The 19,194-nt window shown below is 43.8% G+C and overlaps 1 protein-coding gene across 2 annotated transcripts in view; it reads right to left on the bottom strand.

The window, feature by feature from the left end:
• The window catches only part of fras1 (Fraser extracellular matrix complex subunit 1), a 103,754-nt gene that overhangs the window by 33,649 nt on the left and 50,911 nt on the right, over nt 1–19,194 (bottom strand). For both annotated transcript variants that reach the window (XM_079732126.1, XM_079732125.1), the window contains exons 20-33: nt 15,221–15,376; nt 14,489–14,635; nt 13,831–13,977; nt 12,487–12,627; nt 10,711–10,851; nt 10,266–10,406; nt 9,245–9,527; nt 8,934–9,018; nt 6,544–6,867; nt 5,343–5,499; nt 5,027–5,199; nt 1,638–1,754; nt 1,387–1,501; nt 76–213 (exon numbers count right to left, since the gene is read on the bottom strand). In XM_079732126.1, coding sequence (XP_079588252.1) covers nt 76–213; nt 1,387–1,501; nt 1,638–1,754; nt 5,027–5,199; nt 5,343–5,499; nt 6,544–6,867; nt 8,934–9,018; nt 9,245–9,527; nt 10,266–10,406; nt 10,711–10,851; nt 12,487–12,627; nt 13,831–13,977; nt 14,489–14,635; nt 15,221–15,376 — 2,265 coding nt within the window. The remainder of the gene's footprint in view (nt 1–75; nt 214–1,386; nt 1,502–1,637; nt 1,755–5,026; nt 5,200–5,342; nt 5,500–6,543; nt 6,868–8,933; nt 9,019–9,244; nt 9,528–10,265; nt 10,407–10,710; nt 10,852–12,486; nt 12,628–13,830; nt 13,978–14,488; nt 14,636–15,220; nt 15,377–19,194) is intronic.

Below are 19,194 nucleotides of genomic sequence, written 5' to 3' on the forward strand. Positions count from 1 at the left end.
ATAATGTGTGTCTGTGTGTGTGTGTGTGTGTGTGTGTGTGTGTGTGTGTGTGTGTGTGTGTGTGTGTGTGTGTACCAGTGAAGGAGTACTGGTACAGCTCCTGCAGGTGGGCAGGGGCTGAGGGGGGGCGGTACAGGATCTTTCCGTCGTCCACGTCGGCCTGCGAGAAGAACCTGACTGCCTGGTACGGGACGTCCCGGTGCTCGATCGCCCCTGGGTCCGCAGAGAGAGACAGAGAGGGGACATCAGCATGAGAACAGATGAGGCCACAGCACCAGACCCAGAGCAATGGGCTCATTCTTCAGACCACAGCACCACACCCAGAGCAATGGGCTCATTCAGACCACATCCGACATCGCGGCGATAAGCGCACACTGCTGCCGCAACGTTGGAGTGTCCCTCACCGGACAAAGGGATGATATCATGCTTTTTTTGACGTATGGATACATGTTTTACGTCTGCTAAGCTAGAAAAATCTAAGTCTGAGCCAGGGCGAGTATTCGTGCCCACTGAGAATGCCCATCCATAATTGCGTGAAACAGCTTGTATGCCCTCAATCTTTAATTCCGTAACAGTGTGACGTCAGACTGTGCAGTGAGCGGTGCTGAAGTGCAGAAGTCCCGCCTCCCGTCTACCCGCAATATTCACAACTTCTCGGGGGTGTGAAATTGCAGACGCAATGCCTTTCGACCAATAGCAACAGAGGGGGCGTTCTGACAAATCACAGCAAACTGGGCTACTCGGGAGGCGGGCCTTAAATTGACATGATACAAAACAGAACATATTTGAAAGGCGCTGAAATTGGTTTTGCCAATGATAAACCGTGTGAGAATAATAAGGGGTATTTCTAACATACACACATGTAACCCTATCCTAGTAGTACCCTCAAAGGCAATTATTAACCCTTAAAAAGCATGGTATGGGATCTGTAACCACTCCCTCATGGCAGGGTTGTACAGCTCTGGAGAGGACAACACAACAGCGATCAATCTCTCCTCCATCTTCACAGTTGCTCGGTAAAAAACAGGTGAGCTACGATGCTAACTCTAGAGGATGCACAGCAGAATGCTAAGATTCAAACGCTACAGGGTGAACAAGGTTCTTCTTCCCCCTCGCGTCTTCCTGTCTGAGCACAGAAACGCACAACCAACCAAATGAAGGGCTGGACTGGAGTTTTCGCCGCATCTCCTGATTTGGTCTGAATGAGCCCATACAGACAGGCAGTCTGACAGCCAGGAAGAAAGAGAGAGAAAGAAAGAAAGAAAGAAAGAAAGAAAGAAAGAAAGAAAGAAAGAAAGAAAGAAAGAAAGAAAGAAAGAAAGAAAGAAAGAAAGAAAGAGAGAGAGAGAGAGAGAGAGAGAGAGAGAGAGAGAGAGAGAGAGAGACCTTGTCCTGGCATTAATGGAGTGGTGATGTTGTAGATCAGTTTGTGGCTTGGAGATTCAGAGTCGATGAACGACAACGCTGAGGACGTTATCTCTGTGACCTGGTCCTCTAAAGCCTAGAACACCCACACAAAGACGCACACACACACACACATTCATAAACATAAAGACACATATTAATATAGGCAATTATTGTATGAGTAACACAGGGCTCTTGAGTGTTTAAATCCGGCCCGTGTCCCATGTTCTTACCTCGAGCTGGAGCTGGCAGTCGGGGTCCAGCTGGGGGACTCCGGGTCCCTGGGAGAGGACCCCGATGGAGAAAACCTGGGGGTCACCCTGTAGGTCAGATGAGCCCTCCGTAGACACCTGAAAACACACACACACAACAAACATTTATAGTAATATGTAGTAACAGAGCAGTCGTAGTTTACAGGACGTTTTGTGAATAACAGAAGTCAGGAAGCTTAAAGGGTTGATAACTCACTTTCAACTTTTCCCTTTGCCTTAGACTGTTAAATGACGTACATGTTTTACGTCTGCTAAGCTAGAAAAATCTAAGTCCGAGCCAGGGGGCGTATTCGCACACACCAAGAACGGCCCTCTAAGTGTGTGAGACAGCTCGTTTGCTATCAAAATTTACATCCGTAACAGTGTGGGCGGTAATGAAGTGCAGAAGTCCTGCCTCCCGGCTACCCGTAAAGTTTACAACTTCTCTGGGGTGCAAATTTGCCGATGCACGTGTGGTGCAATGGGTCTGTTGATGCTCCTTGAACTGAGTACTTCTTTGATTCAATGTAAGAGTTGCATACATTTTCCAGTGTATGTGTTTTCCCCATGTACAGAGTGCAGTGTTGCCAGTTTGTTAGTGTGGTTTTAAAGGTGTGGTACCCATGGGTCGCCAGTAGGTGGCAGGTGCACTACATTAGCAGCGTTGCTGCTGGGAGGTCACGGGGTGCAGATCTCGCGTGAAATTCGTTGTATAGGATCGCAACAGAAAAGTGCTGTGCGGCCATTGTTGACTTGCGGTCCATTTTCTTGCATTTCGCAGGTGAGCCGTTGATATTGGGTTGGAGCGGGGAGTGGGGCACGGCGTTATGGGTGGGCCTGACGGACCTGGGACCACCCACTGTTCAACAGGCCCACCCAAAAAATGTCTTACATTTTTTTAAAAAACGTAATATATTTTAATTTTGTATATCTAAATATTTTTAAAAGCTTCTGAAATGCTTTATTTTTGCAATGCAGCAAACTTTGTTGATATTGATGCTTGATCCGATTTGCGTTAAAGGGCTGTTATCTTCGTGGATGACCATGAAGGCTAGGCTACATTTGAATGCATCTTCTTTGTATAATAAGCTAAGCTCAGTCTATTGCTAGTGATATCGAAATATTGTTGAAAACTTAAAACAATTTAACAGAATTCTGAAATAGTCGGACTCATGTTATACGAGCATAACTAAACTATGTGGGAAATATTAGATTCCTGACGACTTTTACATTCTATAGCCTGCTGGGTTCCAATGTACATACTTCCATGAGTACACTTAAACGGGGGGGGGGGGGGGGGCTTGGGTAGAGGTGTTGCTGCGTTGTCTCTACAACAGAGACAATAACCTAGCGATATCAACATGAGCAGTTCTAAATGGAGAGACGGTGAAATCTGCAAGCTGCTGACCATCATCGGAGAGAAGGTGATGCAGTCGCATTTAACAAAGATGATGAAAGATGGTGCGATCTACGAGAAAGACGCAGAGGAACGTTCTTTACGAGGCTTTTGTCTGGATAAGAAACAAGTGGTCAGCAACGTTAAGAATAAGTTGGCGTTTTTGCACTTGTAAATAGTTAATCGCGTTTGTAGCCTACTCAGACATGAACTCATTCTTGCATGCGGGTGTCTTCATTCATAAAAAATTAAAAACATTCGGGAGTATGCAATTTATTGTAAAGAGTTATAGACTCCGTGCGCAGCCCCGCCTTCTCCAGTGAACCAAGAAAGGCCGCACCGTGACGAACAGGGGATTTTAGCCCCTCGGTTTAACACAGGCAATACGGTGAAGTTGCCGGGCGTGCCAAGCCGCGAACGAAACGGCTTTGCAGTGTAGAAAGGCCTAAGGAGCGATCGCTGATAGGTCCGTCCTATGCACCGAAACTTTTTACAATGCAACAAAATATTTAAAGAGCATCAAGCTATTCAAATCTCTATTATGCCCAGATAATGTAACAGTATATTAGTCAGTCATTTGTATTAGGTTAAACAGGGATTTGATAAAGTTTTTCGTTTAAGGACCACCCACAATTGGTCTGGCCCATCCACAACTGGAATCCTGGCGCAGTGCCTAGAATGTTTGAGCTGTAGGTTGATAGCACTGAGTTATGTTGCGGGGTGTTTAGAGCGGCTCACCGCATCACCGTCTTAATTGGCTAGTTGGCAGCTGATGTGGTGTTGCGGCCATCATGTTGGGTTGGTGGTACAGGCGCGTGGCAGATGCCTTGACGGTGAGCCCTTACGAGGGAGCCCGCAGTTCATATCATGATTCTGGGGACTGTTTATGGCCATTTATGAAGATTCACTAAGAAACTGGTGTTGTACTGTAATATTACCTGTGTGGAAATACAAAGTGGTTTATACTGCATTTAACCATTGTGTCCTATTGAATTGATTATGTGGGCAATAGTAGAATATTTATTGATATTAGAAGGTCTACTGTAATATAAGTTAGCTATAATTCAGGTCTGATAATATATTAAGCCCATTTAACACTTTAAATTACTATTTGGTTATTTTATGACATTTGTTTATATTTAATAAGTAGGCAGTGTTTCCATGTATTAGTGCAGATACTTGGGATATTATTGGTAAACATATTACACATTAGAGTTACAGAGATGGTGGATTCTTCTTAAGCATTATGTTATTTTTTTATTATTTTGATGGCGTCAGACGGTGAGATTTGCTGTATAGGATCACAACCGAAGAGTGCTGTGTGGCCATTGTTGAATTGCGGTCCATTTTCTTGCATTTCGCAGGAACCAAACAATAAATGTGTAGCACCAGACTGAGCCTGTGGGTTTTCATTCTGTGCCAAGCTACACACGCGCAAAGCGTTCAACCAATCACAGCAGACTGGAAAGCGACATGATGCCAATCAGACCATTTTTGAAAGGTGCTGAAATTGTTTTTGCACAAAATAAACAGTGTTAACCTTTTAACATACAGGCATGTAACTCTATTCTAGAAGTACCCCCAAATTAAATTATTAGCCATAAAAAACATGATATGGGATCTTTAAGCAGTCAAAACATGATCACCTCATGCGTTGGGTGTTCAGATCTTACAGAACATGTATTATCGCTTCTGTTGGTTTTAGAATGTCAAACAGAGCTGTAATCTGATTGGACATACAGGGGGTTCAGCTTCAACTGGGGTGCAAGTTAAAGATTGTTTGAACTCTGAGGGCAGCATCAAGGTTTGGATTCTGAGCTTTCTGCTACGTCCTGGGTAGCATCAAAGGTAGGCTTTAGGCTGGGCTTCACCGCTCAACTCCGTAGGAATACATCGGCAACACTGAGAGCTCACCATGTGTTGATGAGCTCCCCCTCTTTTTGTCAGGGCGACCAGGAAGTCACCTCACACTGACCTGGAAGTGGAAGGCGTCTCGCTGGGTGCCGTCTCCAAAGTGCCGGTACCAGACAGCTCCGTCATTGACGTCCTGCTGGGTGAAGGTGGAGGTGGAGGTGAAGGAGGAGGAGGAAGAGGAGGAGGAGGAGTCCACTGGGGCGTCCGCTGGCATGGGTATCAGAACCACCTCACCTGGACATGTATGAGGAGTCAGGAGCACGTTTAATGACTCTTCATCACTCTAGCTGTTTGCATCCCCATATGTTTATGCATGTATTTGTCGATATAATTCTGTTAACATGTTATCAGCATGTTAATAGCAAGTGACGTGTTACCATGTTGGGGTTGTCCGTCGAGTGGCATGATGCTGTATATGATGTCATCGGGGGCGGTACCCTGAAGCACCGCCTTCAAGTGCTTCCTGCTGAGTTGGACCATTCCCCCCTCCTTCACCCACGACACTGGGATGGAGCGAATCTTGGGAGATAAGGTCTGTACAAACACCGACCACACACACACATACTACATTTAAAGGAAAAGATGGCGATGACCAAATTTCTGTGAACACCATTATTTCTACAGTGTCTAGCATGAATCTAGACTCTAGAATAATGCTAGACATGTCAGTATGACACTTGTTGCGAAACTAGTGTTGAATCAAAACATATGTGCACAGTACCTTCTTTTGAATATGGCTTTGTTTACAAAACTAGCTTGCATTATTAACCGGCAGTAGTCTGTTTGTAAATGATAGATTGCTTTCTTGATTACAGGACTGAAGATAAAAGATAGGATTTAGACAGCAATGCATACAGAACACATATCAGCCATTGGAAGAGATCGCAGGATAATAATAATGTTTAGTTAAGATTAAGCCTGAAAAACAGTTCAACAGCAGCCTTAACAAGAGCCTCAGCAACGACCAGACAACAGCCCTGCAACCATCCAAATAACAGTTTTAGCAAAATCCTAGTCACAGCCTTAACGGCGTCCTAACAGCCCAGCAACAGCATAACAGCCTAGCAACAGCCTGATCAACAGCCAAACAGTGACCTTGCAACAGCCTAGCAACAGCCTTAGCAACAGCGTAGCAACAGCCTGACAAGAGTCTTAGCAACAGCTGAACAGCCTGAAATTTGTAATGATTCTATGCAACAGAAATAAATCATTCAAGTCCAGCTTTGCAAGCGAAACAACAAAATAAGGCACAAAAATGAATTTAGGAAAATAAATTGAACCTTGACAACTCAATACAGGTCAGTCCCATTTATATGTGCACACACAAACACACAAGCTGAAACGTACCTATAAGGTGTCTGCATGCATTTGTCTGTTTGTGAGCATGTGAGCCTGTGTGTGTGTGTTTCTTTGTGTGGTGTGTTTCTGTGTGTGTGCGTCCACATGTGTGTTATGCATGTGAACGGCCAAAGTGAGTTCGGCCTCTGCTGATAAGGTCTTCTTTGTCCAGGTATGTAGGTAGACAGAGAGAGAGACAGGGACATATAAAGGGCGACAGGTAGAGGAACCAGGGCCTACCCTGTGTGAGATGAGGACCTGAATGGGGATGTTCAGGTAGTGGTGCTGATCGTTGACCTGCAGCATGAAGAGGTCCTCGTATGTGGGGGAGCCATCGTGGAGGTACACCACCTGTCCCCGGCTCAGCTGATCCAGACCGAACCTCCCCAGCTCCCTGTTACCATGGAGACGGGCGATGCGGCCGTGCCTGGGCGGCTCCAGCACCACCAGTAGCACCTCGGCTGCGTTGTCGGGGTCCTCCAGGTGGAGCACCGCCTTAGTGATTGTTGACATAGCACCCGGGGCATCCACCAGCAGAGGGGCCAGAAACAGCACCTTAGGGGGCTGGGACACAGGAACCATAAATACACAAGTTTGCAAGTAACCCATGAACAAATTAGTTAAGTAACTAATTACACAAGTAACTATGTCATTATGTAACTAGGAAATGCATTTCCTGCAGAAAATGCGGTGAATGCTGTAGTGCAAAGTGAGGTTGAAAATATTTATTAATAAAGCCACATAGATTAAGACATAAAGAAACGTTAAATAGCTTAAATCAAGTAAAGGGATTTGAACAATAGTTCAAAAGTCTAAATGAAAAAACAATATAAATATGCACACCATTTAAGAAAATGTAAATGGTTGGAAACAAATAAAGTGCCAGCTGAATGAAAAGCGCAAAGCATTGCTACAAATGCAGAAATGTAAAATGATTTGAACTGAAGAATCTGAAAGGTCAAATGTATTAACCTGCACTGCAGGTGTGTGTGTGTGTGTGTGTGTGTGTGTGTGTGTGTGTGTGTGTGTGTGTGTGTGTGTGTGTGTGTGGTTAAGAGAATAGCGAGCCGGTGAGTGATTAAACGTAGCCCAATAGAGCGGGAAAAACCGCCCAATCGGGCAACACTGCTGAACATCCTCACGCTCCAGCGTCAACGTAAATCAATGAGACCAACTGAAAACGAAGCCGGTATGAAACTAAAACTGTTATTGGGAATAAAGTTTAAATGATATCGAAATTCTTTTTAGATATTATTTAAAAATTTGAATGGAGTCTCTAGGTGAAAAATTGAGGAAGGAGTTAGATCCCAAAGTTTGTCGAGAATAATAAAGAAAGAAAGAATAAAACTTATGAAGAACAATAGTTGAGCGCTGCATGCAAGCACTCACCTAACAAAAAATGCATTTCCTGCAGAAAATGCGGTGAGTGCTGTAGTACAAAGTGAGGTTGAAAATATTTTTTAATAAAGCCACATCGATTAAGACCTAAAGAAACGTTAAATGGCTTAAATCAAGTGAAGGGATTTGACCAAACGTTCAAAAGTCTAAATGGAGTAAACAATATAAACATGCACACCATTTAAGAAAATGTAAATGGTTGGAAACATAAAATTGCAGAAGGGTAAAAAGAATTGAACTGGTCGGCTTAGCTCAGGAGGTAGAGCAGTTGTCTTGTAACCGAATGGTTGCTAGTTCGATCCCCAGCTCCTCCTAGCTGAGTGTTGATGTGTCTGTGACACTTAAGCCCTGCATGGTTGACTCTGCTGTCGGTGTGTGTGTCAAGGGGACGGTTAAATTAAGATTTAGTTACGTCTTAAACTGTTGAAGTACGGGAGGACGGCTCCCAGTTAAAAAAAGATAGTACTTTGAAAGTAGAATATCTTTAAAAGTATAAAATATTTTAAAAATCGGAAAAGCCTTCACCTAATAAAACTTATGAAGAAGCGCTGCATGCAGCACTCACCTAACTAAGAAATCAATTAACTAACGGACGAAATACGCGAGTAATAATGAACGAAGTAGAGAACCAAGTAACTAAGGATGCTTTTACCACTCTAGTATAGTCTATAGGCTAGTCCAACAAAGAATAAAAGTCATATTTTTGTTTATATTTCTATTTAGTCTGGTTATGTTTCACAATATATACATGTTACTGGAACGAAATGTGAGCCGCTGATGGCATGCAAAAATATCCCTTCCAGTTTATCTCAAAATAATTTATATACATTGTGGTTTTTAGGGACTTTATTCCGCACATTTGAGTGCAGTTCCCCCCAGATGTCTGCAATTGTGGTAGAAAATAACCGAATTCTATCACTTTATCACTATCACACGAATCGAGGAGTCCGGATCGAGTATGACAAGAGACTTTATTGCTACCTGCGAACAAGCAACAACGAAGCCGAGTGAGGTTTGCAAAGACACTGCCGGGTCATCTGATCCCAGCCTTTTTTTTGCACCTTCAAAGCTAAACTCCATATGGTATAGATAATAGATAATAGAGAAAATACTCATAGTTAATATAAAAAGTAATGGTTAATTTCTCCCATACAATCATCAGACTTCTGCTGAAGTCAGACTCAGTCCTCAGGCACTCAGGTGGTGTATGTCTGTATCAACAATGTGTGTACCTGTGTAGAGACAACCTGGACTGCAACCGTCTCCACCTGAGACAGCAGCTGAGGGTCAGCAACACGCAGAGTGAACTGGTCTCTCCTGCACGCACACATACACACACACACACACAAACAAAAACACCCACCCACACACACACACACACACACACACACACCGAAAGAGAGACAGACACATACAAACAAAAGTACACCCACAGGTTTAAATCATCAGAATTAAAATAAAATCTGCACATGCACATTAGCGTACATTTCGCACACTCACTCAAACACACACTCACACACTGGCTCAAACTCCCCCTCCGTACCTCGGCCGGTCCTGGGTGTGTTCGTACACCACCTGTCCGTTGTGGAGCTGGTTGAGGGTGAAGGAGTCTCCCTGGAGCAGCTCCCTCCTCCCCTCTCCTCCCCTCCCTCCCCCGAGGAGCAGGAGTTGCCCGGCGGCGGGGGCAAGGATCAGCTGGAGGAGCAGGGCGTCTGGAGGGCTGTCGGGGTCTCGGACCACCAGCAGGCCGACCCCCAGGGGGCCAGAGCCACCCAGCGGGACCAGCAGTGAACCGTTCACACTCAGGGTGGGAGGGTGAAGGTTACCTGGGGAAAGAGACAGAGAGGATACATTTGAGAGGGAGAGGGAGAGAGAGAGAGAGCGAGAGAGAGAGAGAAACACATCTCTCTCTTTTATCATAAAATGAATATATAAATCCATGTTACTATTACTATTTATGAATATATTTATTATATATTTAATGTATGAATCATTATTTGTGTTATTGTAATTTATGAACTGTTGAATGCTGCTAACAAAGGACAGTTTTACAATGGCTGCGTTCCAAATCGCATACTTTTTCTTTTTACATTTAGTACGTACTGTAGCTACCCGTACAAAGAACGACTGTTGCACACAGTATGCATACAATCAGGACATACTCCAGGTGATTTCACTCATTAGCACACCTTTAGTGCCACCCATCCACTTTCACAGGCTCAGTCAATGGGACGTATCTTTTGCTGCGGAGCAGAAGATTGTGGGAAAGAATAGCCAAAAAAAGCATGCTGGCTTGCTTACTTCGAAATGCAACCGGATGTAGAACAGCATCCAAACTGCATTTGGCAAACTGCATTTTCTATACCATGTATTGGAACATACTAAAGGTCTTATTCTGAGACTCTTTCGGGGACTTCTGAGTCTTAGGATAGCCAATAGGATTTGGTGTTAGGATCCATGGGACTGTAGTGGGTGGGGCCAGGATGTTTCTTATTGAATTGGTAGGACAGCCCTATAGGTAGGCCTATGAATCGAAAGAGTTCATCACTGAGCTGTATCCTCACCCTGGCAGCTCCTGGTTTTCTTGCTGCCGTAGTAACCGTGTCCACAGTCAGCAGTGCAGTACCCTCCTATCAGGAAAGTCTGGTTGCCACAAGTCTTGCAGTGGCCCGCTTCTTCACAAACCACACAGTCTGAGGAACACGCTGCACACACACACACACACACACACACACACACACACACACACACACACACACACCCACACAAATGCACACATTCCTATTCACTACTGCACCTAACTAAACAGGGAATATACCCATAATCCTGCATTGTTAAAGCCTTGATTTCCCAGTGTGAAAGGATCCGCTTAACCATCTTCAATTCATATATTTTGTATGAATAAAATGTGTTGCATCAATTGCATATATTCTTAAACATGTAAAAAATGTCAAAAGACTTGTGAAAAAGATGAGGGTTGTGTTTTTTTCTCCCAGCCTGAGTCCTTACGTTGGCAGACTTGGGAAGAGGCGTCCAGGAAATGACCCCGCCCACAGTCCAGTACACACTGACCAGCCAGCAGGGAGTAGGGGGGCTGGCACCGCAGGCAAGCCGCCGGGCCCCGGCACTCAGCACAGTGGGCATCACAACCTGGACACACACACACACACACACACACACACACTGTTAACACCTGCTGTTAACACCGCCTCATCCTCCACTAGAGGGCTCCCTTCTCTTAGGCAGACCTATGGTATTCTCCCAGGTTGTGTAACTTCTGCAGCCTCCCTCCCTCTTCAATACACATGATGTGATGCTCAAAACAGTAGATTCAGGCTTCAGGTCTACAACTGTATTGCAGAAAAATCTAATGGTTCTTCCTCTGTGTCTGTGTAAGACGAAGGAGAGGAGGGGGAGGAACGTGTTTGAAGCTCTGTTTCACTTCAGATACAGTGGTAAGAGAGAAGCCATTCAGATCTGATTACCTTGATATCCGCTCATCCCTCAGATCTTAGGATCTTAAGGTTCTTAAGAATTATCTAAATTACATCACATCAGCTCTCAGAGAGGGAGACGAAATACTCACTGTTTCTAGTCACGTTTCCATCTAAAAGGTGAAGCGAACCTTCACAGAAAGTTCGCAAAAAAAAATTTGAATTAGGTGTGTTTCCATCAAGTGGTTGGAGCGGAAAACTACACACATTCCAGGGCTTGTCGTATCCTTTTGATAACATGCATGTCTTAGGTCCTGATATATAGTGGAATTGCGTTGTTGTTTTCCATCTGAAATAGCTGTAATGTTTTTTTCTTCGACGAGAGCAAGGAAAAGTTTTACCTTTTCATCGGTCCACACGTATCTATTATTCACATTGGCCATCTGTTCCATGGACGTATTTAAAGGAAACATTGTACATATTTATAATTCGACATTTGTCCCAGCCTTTATACCACAGATACTCTAGGGTCTATAGCATATAACCGCGTTGTCTGATTACAGTTTCATTCATTTTCCACAATTTATCAGCTCTCGTTTTGAAGACTATTCACCGTGCCATTCGTTTCAATGGGAATGGTCTATACTTTCAGCATAAAGTGAACATATTTATAATTTGAAATTCGCCACAGCCTTTATACCACAGATACTATAGGGTCTATAGCATATAACAGCGTTTTCTGATTACAGTTTAATGCATTTTTCAAAATTTACCAGCTCTCATTTTGAAAGCTGAACAGGCAATTTGACTGGAACTACTTGTCCATATATCAGGGTTAATGGACACGGTATAATTAAAGTATATATAAACATAGACATCCTATATCATATATATATATATATTAAAAAATATATATATATATAGACGCTACAAGTTGATGTTGGCAGGGTTGCTATGGCCGGTAGTTATGCCGAAATCGGAAAGACATTGTCAGTCCTGCGTGTTCATTGTTCGCTACGTCACAGCTGTTTCGAAAAGTGTGTTTCCATCTCCCATTTTGCGCATTTACTCTCATTCGCATGAGTCAAAAGCCACCTCAATCGAGCGGAAAAACATCCTCTTGCGAATAAGAGGATGTTTATGCAAATTTTGGTGTTTCCATCACCGTTTACTGATTCAATACTTCAAAATTTGCATAAAAGCAGGGGGACGAAAACGCAGCTATTGTGTGTGTGAGTGAGTGAGTGAGTGAGTGAGCGAGCGAGTGTGTCAGTGTGTGTGTGTGTGTGTGTGTGTGTGTGTGTGTGTGTGTGTGTGTGTGTGTGTGTGTGTGGGGGGGGTGGGGACTGACCAAAGCAGCGCTCCCCTCTCTGGAAGGACCGCGGGGTGCATGTGGGGGTGCAGACGTCGTGCTGCAAGACAAAGCCCTCCATGCACTGGAGACAGTCGGTGGGCTGAGGACCCACACACACGTTGCACCTCCACTCACACTCTGCATGAACCAAACAGATACAAGACATGATCAATAACACACATTCAACATTCAAAAGAGTTACAACAGAGACCATTAGAGGATTGAACACTTAAGGAAGATAAAGCCAAACTAATCTTTAGTAAGAGACAATATACTGTAGTATAGTCAAAAGGTTGCAGATATTCTAACCCCGCAACATCACAACCTCTCAGCAGAGACACTACGGAGAGCATCATCTAACCCACAGCATCACAACCTCTCAGCAGAGACACTACGGAGAGCATCATCTAACCCACAGCATCACAACCTCTCAGCAGAGACACTACGGAGAGCATCATCTAACCCACAGCATCACAACCTCTCAGCAGACTACATGGACAACCATGAAGCTGGAGACCATGAAGATTCATTCTGTTCAAAAAAACATGTATAACATGACTTCTGGGCACACTTTCTGGAGGGGGTACATATAAATATATATGAATACTGTATATATGAGCCAGAGAACAAAAAATTGTGCAGTGAATATGAAATAGTTTTTTTCAAAAAATAAAGGAGTAAAAGCAGCATTTGGCCCTGGGTCGAGAGACTACACTCAGCTGTATTCAGAAGAGGTCCACATATTCAGCTGAATTATTCATGTCATATTTTTGCATCTACATATTTACCAATGCTGTACACAACACCTCCAAATATTCACCCTTAGATGAAATAAGTGGAAGTAAAATAAGAAACATGAAATGTTACTAATATACATATCATGAATATGTTTATGAGGTATGAATGTTACTAATACACATAGCAGGTCAGTCCTCAATATGATAATGAGGTATGAATGATTCCTAGAACACATGTCTCAGACTTCATGAATGTTATTGGAGTCTGGATGAAGTTTGTTTGGGTGTTGAGACATATCCATGCAGGTGTGTGTGGTAGATTCAAGGGGAGCCGGTGCAGGTGTGTGTGGGGGTGTTGAAGTGTACCTCTCCAGGTGTGTGTGGTGGTGTTGAAGTGTACCTCTCCAGGTGTGTGTGGTGGTGTTGAAGTGTACCTCTCCAGGTGTGTGTGGTGATGTTGAAGTGTACCTCTCGAGGTGTGTGTGGTGGTGTTGAAGTGTACCTCTCCAGGTGTGTGTGGTTGTGTTGAGAGGTACCTGTACAGGTGTGTGTGGTGGTGTTGAGAGGTAGCTCTCCAGGTGTGTGTGGTTGTGTTGAGGGGTACCTGTGCAGGTGCGTGTGGTGGTGTTGAGGTAGTACTGGTGGGCACAGCGCTCGTACTGACACTCCCCGAACAGCAGCACCTTAGCAGGGTCCCGACAGGACAGACAGACGCCCGGACCAGAACACGACCCACACTGATGGTCACATGCTGAGGGGACAGGTACAAGTACAGAGTTAGTTGGAGTTAGTTAGGACAAGTTAAGGTAAGTTATAGTTAGCTGGAACACGACCCACACTGCTCGTGACATGCTAAATGGATAAGATGAGCATTTGGCCCACGCAACTGAGGGATACAGTGAAAGGATACTAATGGATACTTAGGGTGTGTCAGATGTAGCTGAGGGGTAGTTAGGGTTAGTGAGAGGTTACTGAGGAATAGATAGGGTGTGTTAGATGTAGCTGAGGGATAGTTAGGGTTGGTAAGAGGTAACTGAGGATAGTTAGGGAACGCTAGAGGCAGCTAGAGATGGTTAGGGTTCGCTAGAGGTAGCTAGGGTCAAAGTAATACAGTGATTAATAAATTGGTGTAGTCTTATTCATAAATTACTATAATCAGATGGATCTATGCATCTATATATATATATAATCTTATTAATATATATATATTATCCAAATCATTATCATTTGTATTATATTATTCTCAAATCTAATTGACCCACCCTGACAGACCCTGTGACCGTTGTCATAGTAACCAACAGGACAGGCGGAGGCACAGACGCCTGAGGTTATCAGGAAGCGGCCAGCTGGACAGGAAGTACAAGACTTGGGGTCCGGCCCTCTGCATCCCTCACAAGAAGAATGGCATCCTTGGAAAATAGATATCACACTGAAAAATCTAAATAAGGTCCCATTATGTATCTTTAATATTCATAAATTATCCAGATATAATTCAGGAAAATATCTAATGTAATGCAATTGAGAGGTAGGTTACTGTTATTTTAAGTTGGCTTACCCCTGCAGGCTCCATTACAGGGGAAGTTTGATGTAATGTTGTGTTGTGTTATGTATTGTAAAGTAATGTTATGTATTGTAAAGTAATGTATATTTCGCTATGTATTGTAATGTATGTAAGTAACGTTTTTAGATATATAATATATTGTATTATTATCTTGTTTAATGTTAAGTAAAGTTAAGTAAAGTTATGTAATGTAATATAGCTTAAAGTAAAGTAAAGGTATGTAATGTTATGCAACGTGACTTATTATTATGTAATGTTATGTAAAGTAAGGTTATGTAATGTAATATATTGTAAAGTAAAGTCAAAGTATGCAATGTTATGTAATGATATTTATTATTATGTAATGTTGTGTAATGTTATGTCATGTGATTTATTATTATGTAATGTTATGTTATTTATTAATGTGTAATGTTTTAGGTTTTTTTCCTCTTACTCCTGCAGGCTCCATGCCAGGGGTAGAGGCCCCGGGGACATCGGGAAACACAGTGGTCCCCCAGCAGAAGGTCGTCAGGGGCCCCACACCGCAGACACACACTGCCCACCCCGCTGTGGTGGTCCCACACACACCGCTGACACCCTTCACTGCACCCTGGAAAAAAAGGGGAGGGGGAGATGGAGAGAGAGAGAGCTGTTAATTAAGGTGTGTGTATTTTGTGTATCGCTTTTGGAAGTTGTTTTTATGTTTTATGTTAACGCACTTTGGCCACCGACTTCACTTCAGATACAGTTGTAAGAGAAGCCATTCAGATCCAATCATCTTGAATTACGCTCATCCCTCTGATCTTAGGATCTTGAGGTTCTTATAAATTATTTTTCACATCAGCTCTCAGAGAGAGAAACGTTTCACTCACTCTTATAGTGTGTGTGTGTGTGTGTGTGTGTGTGTTTGTGTGTGTGTGACAGAAGCACACGGAAACACACATGTACACACACACTGACACACACACTGACACAAACATGGAAGCAGCGCTCCCATCTCTTGAAGAAGTTGTGAATTTAGTGTATCTTGTGTGTATCCTTGGAAAGTGGTTTATAATGTAATGACTTCCGTTTTTTTACACAGCACCTCGATGGGAAACTGCAGAACTGTTGGCAATAAGGCAACACCCTTTGGCCACAGACCTAATACGCTCCACCATCAAAATAATGCAAACCTCCGATGTTGAAAACACATTGGTCATTGTTCACCTGAATCTTGTTTGAGCATTAACAAGAAAATAGACAGAATACGTTCCTGTTTATTGTGTTTTTAAGGACCAATCCAGGGAGGATTCTAGTTCTCATAAGAGTCGGCCTGAAACATTATATAATAGGGCATCTAAGAAACATAATAATTGTGATCATCGTAAAAATAATAAACTATAATACTGCATAAAGTTAACCCCTGAACAATGACAAACATTTTAGGCCCAGAAATCGAATCTCTTAAAGAAATACTTCACCCATTTAGAACCGGCGTTCTATCATTATAAAATCGCTATTGTAATATGAAAAAAAAGTTTTTTTTCCCTCAGTTTTAATCAGTCTTCCCTTGGCCCAGCTTTCCTGATCTAATTTTCTTCTGAGATGACGTCAAATGACGTGTTTGACATCATCTCAGTAAAACTTTGCTTGCCTGCTAGAAGGCCCGAGGACTACAAACCACTGGTTCCGCAAATTTGTGAGCCCACCAATAAGGAATGAGGGGAGGGGGAAGGAGCTCGCGTACGAAATGTAAACACAGGGTCCGCCATGTTTCTTCAACGCTTAGCTAGAAAACTAGACCGACACAAACCTCTGACCATGGCAGAAGCAAATTTGCAATGGGAAACAGCCGAAGTGGAGACCCGTGTATTGATCCTCGGCCATGGTGGAGAAGGAACTATGGGAAAAAACATTGGCTTTGACTCTCTGAAAACCAGATCGAACTGCAACTTCATATTGATGTGGAATGTGGAAGGACCAGAGACGCAGTCGTTTATTCATAATATCATCTCCAATGACAGTGTCGGGTTCTCCGACGTCTCTGGTTCTTCCACTTCCACATCAATCTGAAATAGACTGAACTGCGAGATGGAGGAGAAAGGGATTGTTCCCCATGATTGTTGACCGCGATTGTCTGCCCCGCTGCCCGCGCCAAGGCACCACCGCCTCGGCAGCGGGCAGCGGGGCTCCGGCAGGAGACAATCGCGGGCAACAATGCCTTTCTCCTCCATGTCGCGGTTCCACATCAATCTGAAGTTGCAGTTCAATCTGGACTTCAGAGAGTCAAAGGGGAATTACACTATCCGGTGTTTGCCGTGGTGCTTTAGATTGCTGTGCAGAAAAAGCATATCATCCACTGTGGACGGTTTTAGTTTACTCCTCTGCTCCTGAATAACATCTCCAGCACCGGAGAAGTATCGCACGCAATCGCAAAACCCGCGCTGTTCAGGCGTCCGACCCAACCAGCACCCGTGTCCGACACAGTACCTACATTATTTTTCCCCCATTTCATCACAATTGTGCGGGTCCCCCGTCGGTTACCCGAACCCGCGCACGACTCTGGCCGAGATAACCTCCAATACGAGTCTTTACTTGTTGTGGAAGTACCGGAGATGTCCGAGAACCCGACGCAGTCTTTAATAAGGTGAGTGCTGCATGCAGCGCTCAACTATTGTTCTTCGACTTCCGGTTATGGCGCGCTGCTAGGCAGACGTGTGAAAGAGAGCTCCCATGCACAATTCATAGAAAAATAATCAGGAAGCCACTAAGAATTACCAAACAGTTACTACTGATCCAAAAACACAGCAAACAGCCATAATGCCACCGAAACTGCAGCCAAAGACTTCAAAATCTACTAAATCAACCGATGATTCTTCCAGCCCGACGATGCTAACTAGTTCCAATACTAGCGACGACGACACAATTAGCCCTGGTCTAATTCTCAATGCTATCCAGACAATGAAAGAAGATTTTGTGTCGAGGTTTGATGGGCTATTGGGCGCTATTCAGGGAGTGCAAGGCGAATTAAAGTCATTGACTGGCCGACTGACCGAAGCTGAAGACCGAATTGGCGCCAATGAAGATGACCTAACATCTCTGAAAACACAGACCACCACCATGAAAGCAGCTATGGAGGAGCTTGTGCTAAAGGTGGATGACTTGGAAAACCGAGCACGCCGCTCGAATGTGCGGTTGGTGGGTCTGCCTGAGTTAACCGAAGGAGGTGACGTGCGTAACTTTTTGGAAAAGTGGATTCCTAAAGCTCTTGGTGAAATGAACTTTACTGGGCCATTGCTTATAGAAAGAGCACACCGAGTTGCTAGACTCAACAGTAAAGATGGAAGCCAACCAACCGCTACACGCCCTAGAGTGGTGGTGATGAAGTTTCTGAACTACGCCGACAAGGTTCGAGTGATGAAAGCGGCCAGAAGCAAGGGAAAGATACTTGTCGACGATAAGAATGTCATGTTTTTTCCCGACGTGTCGGCGGATCTGCTAAAACGTAGAAAAGTCTTTGATTCAGCAAAGAAAGAACTAGCCTCCCTTTCTATCCATGACCTGCGTTACGGAATAATTCACCCAGCTACACTTCTGGTGACCATCAAGGGAAGACGGCACACGTTCGACACTGCATCTGAAGCGGAGGCTTTTGTGCAGGAATTAAAGTCGCAAAGCTAGGCAACGCTGGGTGGTGAGAAAGCTAACGTGTTTAGTGCTGACACAATACAGGTAACTGAATTCTTCCTGGACTGTTTAAAGAATGCAGCCGCAATACGGGCGCGATAAGCTTTTCCTGGACTGTTTAAGACTGTTAATTTAAGTCTAATGTTTTGCTGCAAAGTGGTTATTTCTGATTGCAATACACAATAAGTTAACTTTTAATATTTTGCATGGAGCTCCAACATGATCGCTGAGCATGCTGTTCCTCGACATGTGGGTGGACCGGCTTAGTTCCATAGTCAGACTCTGTTCAGGGGTCTATTGGAAGTGTGATCTAGGGGAGGGAAGCGTGTACTTCGTTTGGGGAAGTACACCCTATTGTGTTTACGTCTACGTCTTAAGGCACATATTTTTATTTTCATTTGTATTAATTAAGTTTTCTCTGTATTGTATACTCAATTCCAACCCGCACATACAATGTAGTATTATATCATGTCATTTGAACTCCAGTTCACCTCTTGGAATGTAAGAGGTCTAAACAAACTTGTCAAGCTTAAGCAAGTAATGAGTAGGATTAAACAACTAAAAGCTAAGATAGTCTTTCTGCAGGAGACACATTTAACACCTGAAGATGTAGTAAAAGTGAGGAGGAGGTGGCCAGGTCGAGTTTTTTCTGCTTCATCTAGTTCTCGCTCACGTGGGGTAATCATTCTGATACATAACTCCCTACCCTTTCATCTCATTAATGTGGATGAAGACCGATATGGGAGATACATTATTATT

Source organism: Pollachius pollachius, assembly GCF_949987615.1.
Source record: "Pollachius pollachius genome assembly, chromosome: 1".
NCBI lineage: Eukaryota > Metazoa > Chordata > Actinopteri > Gadiformes > Gadidae > Pollachius > Pollachius pollachius.